This window comes from Eriocheir sinensis, chromosome 3 (assembly GCF_024679095.1).
Source record: "Eriocheir sinensis breed Jianghai 21 chromosome 3, ASM2467909v1, whole genome shotgun sequence".
Lineage (NCBI taxonomy): Eukaryota > Metazoa > Arthropoda > Malacostraca > Decapoda > Varunidae > Eriocheir > Eriocheir sinensis.
In genome coordinates this window covers 4,321,494-4,331,076 of record NC_066511.1, presented here as the reverse complement: position 1 = coordinate 4,331,076, position 9,583 = coordinate 4,321,494, and the positions used below count along the sequence as shown (strand labels likewise).

At 41.0% G+C, this 9,583-nt stretch overlaps 1 protein-coding gene across 2 annotated transcripts in view; it reads left to right on the top strand.

The window, feature by feature from the left end:
• Positions 1-1,147: 1,147 nt before the first annotated feature.
• The window catches only part of LOC127003822 (chromatin assembly factor 1 subunit B-like), a 28,336-nt gene continuing 19,900 nt past the window's right edge, over positions 1,148-9,583 (top strand). For both annotated transcript variants that reach the window (XM_050870891.1, XM_050870886.1), the window contains exons 1-6: positions 1,148-1,266; positions 2,561-2,751; positions 4,419-4,551; positions 4,864-5,070; positions 8,590-8,686; positions 9,412-9,508. In XM_050870891.1, coding sequence (XP_050726848.1) covers positions 2,626-2,751; positions 4,419-4,551; positions 4,864-5,070; positions 8,590-8,686; positions 9,412-9,508 — 660 coding nt within the window. In that variant the 5' untranslated portion in view covers positions 1,148-1,266; positions 2,561-2,625. The remainder of the gene's footprint in view (positions 1,267-2,560; positions 2,752-4,418; positions 4,552-4,863; positions 5,071-8,589; positions 8,687-9,411; positions 9,509-9,583) is intronic.

Below are 9,583 nucleotides of genomic sequence, written 5' to 3'. Positions count from 1 at the left end.
TTCCCCCTCTAAATATTGAGGGGATACTTTTGTCCTTATGCAAATATTTTGTAGAAGATATAATCTTGTTTATTAGCCAATCAAACTTAAGTTATATTAACATTATGGCGAGTATTATGAGTGTCCGTACCATCCCGCCTCCCTGGCCGAACCATCACCACGGGTGGGGATGGTTTGGATAATATTTAGAAACTCGTCTTTCATCACCTACATCTGAAAACTGGAAATAGCTACGAGTGTCATATTAGCAGCCTAAAGAGCCAAATGATGGAGGAACATTTTGAGATTAACAAAATTACACTACTTCTTAAACTACTTTTTCTAAAAATATTTTTCTAAAAAGTGTCCGAATCATACCGGCTCTCCCCTACGATTTGGCCGGAATGTTAGGGGTGGGCTGAAAGTTACCATGAGCCTTCCTAAGCTAAGTGTACCCATGGCAAATCATGCGGCAGACTGTGCGGCAAGTAATTTCCTGAATTCTGCAGACAACACTGGGCAGTTCCAGCTCTGCTTTAACATTACTGACTAGATTACTTTGAGCTACTATAAAAAAGGTCAAGTGTAGCCTATTATTTAGTCAAGATGGTTCAATAACCATTTGACAGGTAAATATCATCTAAAAATTCAAGCATTCTATATGAGACTCGGCTTCTGTAGGCTACAGGAGAGTGACGTCCAATCAATATGAGGTAGATTAAAGTCGCCTCATATAATTGCGTCGCTGTTTAGTGACTTTTGCAAAACGCTATGCATTTGAACATCGTCGTCGAGTGATACCGACCCGGTCCATGGCCTGTAGGTGCATGACGGATATTTATAGGCTACTATATTTTTTGCAGTTTACTTGCACGCACCAATGTGCAGCAAAAGTGTCTCTTGGTGTTATATCTGTAGGTTGTAAATAGCTTAGTTTTTTTACAGAGAGAGAGAGAGAGAGAGAGAGAGAGAGAGAGAGAGAGAGAGAGAGAGAGAGAGAGAGAGAGAGAGAGAGAGAGAGAGAGAGAGAGAGAGAGAGAGAGAGAGAGAGAGAGAGTATAATAAATGAATTTATAAATATGTATGCTATTAGTAATCCATTACAACAACATTTACAAACCATCTTTCAAAATCAATAAAACCATAAGTCAAAGAGAACCGGCGGCTCGTCCCTGCCAGAACATAAACATTGGCCGGGTTGGCGGGAACTCCGGAGTGCGGGGCGAGGCGAGTCTTGGCAGGCGGCTGGGTGTATTGTCTGGCACTGATTACTCCTCACTCTTAACTGTAAGGGTTACTCGCACACGCAGATCCTCAAGGACATTGTGCTACGTGATTTATGGGTATCAGAAGACTTATTAGTGTGCTAAGAATGGGTAATGCGCTCATTGATGTGTAACACTGCTCAATGGAACAGTGAAGACGACAAGGAACCCGGGGAACGGAGGGTTAGGAAAGCATACCCTTGCCACATTCCATTACCATTATTACTGGAAGGCAGCGTGTTCATATAGCTGATGCTGTATGATGTGCACCGTTTCTCAGCCAGAAGGGTGAAGTAGAAAAAGGAATTTCGGGGGCTAGTTGACAAAGTCTTGTACCATTGCCTCATTTCTTAAACGTTCTTGAGAGGCAGCTCTTTCATGTTGTTGGTGTTATATTATATCGTGTTCCATGGCTTGGTCAAAACTGAAAAAAGAAAATAATTATGGAGGACTGATTAGAACTTTCATGTGGTCACATTCCTTCTCAATAATGGATCACGGTATATTCATGTATTATGTATTGTGCTGTATTATGATTTTTTTCTTGTAGACCACTCAGCTTTGTTTTGCAGCTGGTGATGTATGTTTTCCATGCTAGAAAGTTAATGCGTTGGCATCTTCACAGCTTGATGACCTCATCATACATTTAGTGCTTATGAATCATGAGTCTGAAATAATGGTAGACATAAGTCACATGAAATATTATTATTGTTATTCTTATGTATCCATAAGCACATTTAGGTGCTATAATTGTCTCGTAGTATATACCTGGGAAGTTGTTGGTTATTTGTTGAAATATTGATGCATGCACTATAGAGGGTGAATCTCTCTCTCTCTCTCTCTCTCTCTCTCTCTCTATATATATATATATATATATATATATATATATATATATATATATATTATAATCTGTGCTTTCATTGTGATCCTGACTACCTACTACATGAAGGATAGTAAATGCAGAATGCATAACAAATTAAGTGTGATGTCTTTCACTAATCATGTTTGGTATATAAATAATTAGTGAGTTATTCTTGTTATAAAATAAATTTGTTTTCATTATTGTAATCAAAGATTACTAATAAATGAGTCTGTATTATTAATAAATACCTTAATCCTTTGAAAATGGCTGCTTTTTCAGCATTATCTAATAAATTCAGTTTCTAGGATAACTTTGCGGTCAGTTTCAGTGAAACGGGCTTTGTAGAACATTCATACTGATGGATAATTACATAATCTTGATAATGAAAGGTATGGTAACAAAGTATTTGTAGTAGCCTAATATTGCTTTATATAATGTAGTTGTATTTCTTTAGAATTTTTTGGACTGGTGTGGCCACAACTTGGACTAACCACCACTTTGGGTCCACAAGAAGCCAGGATGAAGTGCACCATTCCAGAGATCTCATGGCACAACAGAGACCCAGTGTACTCCCTGGACATTCAGCCCAGCTCTCACGATGGCCTATATCGCATGGCCACTGCTGGTACCGACACTCATGTTGTGGTGAGTGTCACTGTTAGATGGTGAGACACAACTGGAAGACAGCTTGTGGGGATACTTTTATGATACAGACTGCCTCTCCCATTCATAAGTTTATTGAAAGATTGATTAATTTCATTTGTCATTTTATACTACAGTTTTCATTAGCTAAAACCATAGAAAATGATTAACTTTGTAGTGATACATTGTTCTGTTATTTTGTATCATTACAAGACTTACTATCTATATGTATCTATGTATCCAATGCCTTGTTCCCTCAAGGGGGTGGCCACAGCAAAAGCATTTTCAACTTTCCCTGTTCTGGCATTCCCTCTCAGCACATGCAATCCCCTTACTGAATGCTTTTTTCTGAGCTCAGTTACCCCAATACTATCACTCCAGTCAAGTTCATTTTGGTCTCATTGGATTTGACTCACCTTGAACTTGATGACTGATGTTGCAAATCTTGACTTGGGAACAAGAGAGATGGGAATGGGGGTGAGGGTGCATTAGTTGTGTGTTTCCGGATATTTCTGGGTATTTCTGGTTGCAGAAAATACACTGATGTTCAGCAAAAATGTCTGATTTCAGTACAGTACAGTTTATTCAGTTATGTTCAGTAGTTTCAGAGAAAAACAAAAGTCAAAATTTGAAGTAATTTTTTTCTTCCCTCTGTAGACTTCAATGCTTGCACATGACTTGTACATCTCAACTGGTGGCATAGGGATGAGTGATAGGGAGAGGTTACCAACAGCTAAACTTTGCACTAGGAATAGCTGAAGCAGACATGATCCATTTTTTGCTACTGTCACTGAAATATTCCAGTAGGAAATGGCTTGTGTTATATAACTACATTTGTAGCCATAACTAAGGCTGTTATTATGTAACTACACCTGTAGTCTAAGGATCAAATATCTAAAACACCATGCATTCCATCACTGTGTTATATTCCTACTCTTGCTCTTCCACATAGTTCCTTCGCCTGTGTACCACTTGTCTGTAGCCACTGTCACACACAACTATTACCTATGCTCCCAACATTAGCTTTACCCTACCATCATGGAGTCTCACCAACTATTTCATTCCTCCCATGATCATTCTTTTTATTCCCTTTGAACTCCCATTTCTCATATTTACTTTTCTACTACTGAGAAGTGGTGAGAATCATTCAACCTTTGCATGTTATACATCTTGTTTCAACCTATTAGCCATAGCTATCAATCTCCTCTCTTTTTCCCCATGCCTAAATATTACTGTGGATTGAGTTGGGCTGAAAGAATGTGTTTGACAGGAACAAACCCATATCAGTACAAACATCCACAAAATATTGCTTATTCTCATTCACTCCATCAACACCCCATTTCCCAACTACACCTCCAATCATGGTGCTCCCAACTTTCGTATTCATGTCCCCATACACAAATAGTTTTCTTTCACTCTTAATAGTTTTCATGCACTGCTTCAAATCCTCCCAATATCTCTTCATATCAATCTTGCCATTCTTTTTTTTAATTTTTTATCATTCACCAGAGCATATACATGCACTCATATTCATCACAGTACCTTTCTTGCCCATCAACCATATTTTTCTTAATGCACACTTTCCATGTCCATCTATTTCCACCCATATTTGCAGGCAGTAGGGAAAAATCTTCCTTTCTTCCTTTTCCTTACCCTTGACCTATTTTCAGATCTGGCAGCTGCGTGTATTGGACAATGGGGGGGTCAGCGTAGAGGCCCTGAGTGACCTCACACGACACAACCGAGCTGTCAACGCAGTCAGATTTTCACCAGATGGAGAACATTTAGCTTCAGCTGATGATGGTAAAACACAAAAATGCCTTGTAATGCTTCCTTAGCACACATTTCCAAAAAACTTGGTGCTTATAAAGATCTAATGGGTCTGTAAAAGTAAAGAATCTGCTTCCATAGCTCTGTTACTTCTATGAGAAAGAACTTCTGTCTAACTAGCCTAGACTAATTTTAGCCTCAACATAGCTCAGAGTTACAAATGTCCTTTGCCTCTATAGCGCAGATGCACTTGAACCAACACCATAAGGAGATTGAATGTAATGACTTATGACTATTTCTGTTGGAAATATAGAGCAATTAATATCTTTTTTCATCCTTTACCAGAGGCAGCAATAATACTTTGGAAAAAGGATGACTCATCTGATATTTTCATGGAAGAATCAGAGAAAGAGAACAAGGAACACTGGACCATATGGAAGATGCTGCGCGGCCATCTGGAGGACGTGTATGACCTCTGCTGGTCGCCCTGTTCACAGTTTCTTTTCACCGGTGCTGTGGACAACACTGCAATACTCTGGGATGTTGCTAAAGGTGATATTCTTCTGTCTTCATTTTGTTTCTGTCTACTAAGACTTTGTTACTTACCTGTCATCTGGCCACATAATTACTTATAGAACTAAAACCAGGCTTTGGTTGTATAAAGCTTGATAAGCAAGCTGTCAGAGGTAAAGCTTCTGTTATTCAGTTGATTATAAGGAGGCTGTTATTGTTACTTGTAGCATTCTATCTATCTATGACTTTGATGTCCTGCTCCTTCACGGGAACTTCCCTCCAGGGGGTGGCTGCGGCAGAAGTGTCTCCATCTCAATCCTGTTACTTACAACTCTCGCTCCAATACTGTTCATTGCCTTGGAGCTCACTTGGAACTCGCTAACCCTATCAACTCACTTCACAGGCAGTTTTCCCCTGACCCCTCCCTCAATCCTTCCCTCATATACTCTTCACAAATTCATTCTCCTTCATTCTTATGTGTCCAAATCATCTCAGCGTACCACGTTTCACCCATTCGATCACTCCACAATCCACTGCTTTTGCTGTCACACCCATACCAAACCTCTCATACACACTTTCATTATTTTCTCAATCCCATCCTGAAACACCACATGCACCTCTTATATAACTCATTTCCACTGCATGCAGCCTCGAATGCTGTGCTGCATTCCATGTCCATGTCTCAGTTGCATACGACAGAGCTGGCAAGATGATACTATTCCTTATTCACCTCTTTACCTCCAAGGGCAACACAGTGTAATTAAACAGCCACAGATCACTGCACAACGGATGTGCCAGGTTGTCATTGACTCCTTGGTTATCCTCCCCACTCACACTCGGGTGGCCTGGCATATTTGCCCGGCGTCTGCGGGCCTTGGGGCTCATTGCCAGGCTTAACCCCTTTCCTCCGGAGACGCCGACGTCTGCATCCGATGGCGTCACCGTATGGAAAGGGTTAGTCCTCTTCTAAACCTCTTAATCCTCTTCTAAATCTCTTTAGAGGAAATGGAAGAGGATTAAAATGAATTTAGAGGAGGATTGAGAGGTTTAGAAGAGGATTAATCCTCTTTCATTTCCTCTTGACCCTTTCCATACTGTGACGCCGACGTCTGCATCACGGATGGAAAGGGTTAAAAGGGTAGCGCCCTGGGGTGCCTGCCTGGGCGTCCGTATAGAAGCCTGCTTTGAGCACTTGATGCCCGTTGCCGGCCCGGACCGCTTCGGGTATCGCTCTGGTATGCCTTCTGGTTGACCCGGGTGGTAAAGCCTGTGGTGCTCGTAGCCACAGGGTTGCTAACGCAGCTATGCAGCGATAAAGTCGTGGGCACGCACCTAAGAACAGCACAGATTGTCAGCCTTCCAGTTTTGTAAAACTGGACCCGGAAAAAGTTTCTTGTGGCACCGCTGGGTCTGCTAGAAAGCCTATGTGGTAAACACAATGGTGCAGACTTGGGCGGTTAAGCTGCCACAAATACCTGTATGGCTTTTCTGGGTTGGGTCCAGGCCCCGCTGCTGTGATTGGCAGGGGAACATTAGCTGCTGCCTGTGAACACAGGGCTAGGCACCCCAGCAATCGGTTAGCAGCTGAGGCTGTCGCACCTAATTGCTGAATCCCAAGTAACAAATCCCCCCAAGGTGCAGCAGGACTGCGATAAGCCAGGGAGGGATTGCTGCGAGTGCTAACCGTGACGACGCTGCTCGAACCCTTTTCTCAGCGCCTGGAGCACATCAGTCATGCACAATTCACTCCCTGGTGCAGACTGACTGCTACAAAGCCATGGGGCATACCATATTATGAGTATGGACAGAAGCACCTATGCAGTACTCTGTTGTTGCCTTTATGGCAGGCCATGATTGAAAGTTGAGTTTTCGGGTCCATAACTTAACCTACACCACATCCAGGTTTTTCCCATATCCGGGTGCCCCCGTGGCTCTATTAACCTGGATATCAGAGGGATTACTGTATATAGATATAGATATACCATATTTTCTGCCATATAAGATGCACTTTTTTCAAAAAAGAAAACTTGAAAAATCACCCTGCGTCTTATACAGGTAACTCTCGATTTATGCGAGTATTGCGTCCTTGGAGAGGTCGCGTAAATCAAAAACAATGTAAATCAAACAATAGGTAGGTTTCTGTCGAAAAATAAATACCGTATTTTGCGGCGTATAACGCTTACCCCAAACTTTAAGACAACAATTTTGAAAAAAAAAATTCCTAAAATGCTCAGAAATGTACGGGTTAAAGAACATTGACAATGTACAGTTTCCCGAAATTTATATATTTTTGGTGTAATTTTTACTGCTTGAATTGACAAGTGTCCTTGAGTAAAGCAATGAAAATGGCGGCCGGGCTGGTGTTGTGAGAAATACATCCCCGTAAACATACTGATGATGCACAGCTTCTGATATCATATTAAGCATATTATTCTCACCATCACTCGTAGGTTATAACAGACAACTAGGCAAGCTACAATTCACACGGTTCTGGTGACACGCGGCATGCAGCTGTTTGTTGTGTGGGTGTGGTTGTGTGGTTTTCAAACAATGCAAATGGCGGCCGGGCTGGTGTTGCGAGAAATATCTCCTCGTACATACTGATTATGTACAGCTTGTGATATCATAATAAGCATATTACTCTCACAGTCACTCGTAGGTTATGACAGACAACTAGGCAAGACACAATTCACGTGGTTCTGGTGACACGCGGCATGCAGCTGTTTGTTGTGTGGTTTGTTAACAATGCAAATGGCGGCCGACATATATTACCTGCATAGTCCATCAACGCCAACTCTGGCTATACGGGCACGTGGCACATTACCCTGAAGCTGATCCTGCTCATTGGGTTGTCTCTGTAGCGATGTTTGAAATTTGGCGCATGCGGCCAGCCCGGATACGGGGTGGGGCTCTGTTTTCACCCGGCCGTAGTGAAGGGGTTAATATCAATTTGAAATTCATTCTGTTATTATGAAAATTAATCATTCTTAGCATCATTAATATGAGATTATTTTGATGATTTGATGAGGAGGTGGCTGAGTGGTCAGGTTGCAGGCATCTGGAGACCAGCATTCAAGTCTTGCCCATCACTACAAGCTGCCAATTTTCAGCCATCACCATCACCAAGTGGCAGAAAACAACTCACTTGCTGTCTTTAGGAACGCCTATCAGCATAAATTTGATCTAAACTGAAGAGAATCAAGTGGAGCTCCAGGGGCAGCATGAGCTAGTCAAGAATGGTGTCACTAAAAAATACATGCCCATGCTACTAACAGGCTGGACAGACCACCAGACTCTGCCAAGAATGCCTAGCAGCACTATAGGTCAACCTTAAAAAAAGTTAGAAAAGAAAAAAAGCGAGTCAATTATTGATGATGCCAGAAAAAGGCGAGGTGTAGGGGTCTTGTAATTTGGTGAATATAATATTTATTTTCTCTGAATTAAAAGCCTCTTCAATATATATGGGAGTACAGAAATATGTGGTGTTGGAAAATGTTAAATATGCAGACCGAGCTGGTATTTGTCTACACAGCCTTAAGTGCCGGATAATCTTTTCAGGTAAAAGCCTCGGCATACTAAGTGACCACAAGGGATTTGTGCAGGGTGTGGCTTGGGACCCTCTTGGGCAATACGTTGCCACCCTTTGTTCTGACAGGTGAGAGGTCTCAGTTATTGTTCCTCTAAATATTTTATATGCATCCTAAATGTTCTTTGTGGTTCGTTATTCATTAATTTTTGCCTACCTAAGATCGGAGGGATTTGTTTGTAATTATCTATGTGTGTTTTGCAATACAGTTTAAAAAAGAAAATCAATCTGCTGTACCTTACATTCATTGTGATTCAGTAGCCTTTTTCACTGTGGCAGGTCATCTGACATAGAAGGAAGGTTGAGGGGGAGATAGGGGAATTGGGATGCACTGGAAGGGGAGACAACAAAACATGCTGTGTAGAGATGGATTACAAAATCATAACAAGTTTAGAGAAAGGTGGACTGATATTTTTATCTGTTACTGTACTTCACTAACATGCTAGAAAATGAAATGTGTGTATACTACAGAGATAAACATATTCTTACAAAGAACCATTCTTAGTATGATAGTTATGGTTTCTCAGTAATTTCTTTAGTTCTATGTGACAGATCTTGACACTCAAAACTATGGCCTATAACTATTCTTGTACAGTTGGAAAATTATCATCATTAGTACAGCAGTCATGGTTTCCAAATGATTTCCTTGGCTATCAGTTTGGCTGTCATGGTTTCTAAATGATGTCCTTGTCTTTTGGTTTGGTTGTCATGGTTTCTAAATATCCCTAGCTCTAAGTGCCTATTACGCATAGTAAATTCACATTTGGAAAAATAATGTTTATATTTTTTTTCAGGTGTTGCAGAATATACAGTTTTGAAACCAGGAAAATTGCCCACAAAATCTACAAAGCAACATTGCCACTGCCAGATGAAGATAAAATTACTGAGAAAGTAAGTATGGGATTTATTTATTTCATATTCATTGTTCAGACAAAAGCATTATAATGAAGGGTTCCACCACTTCTC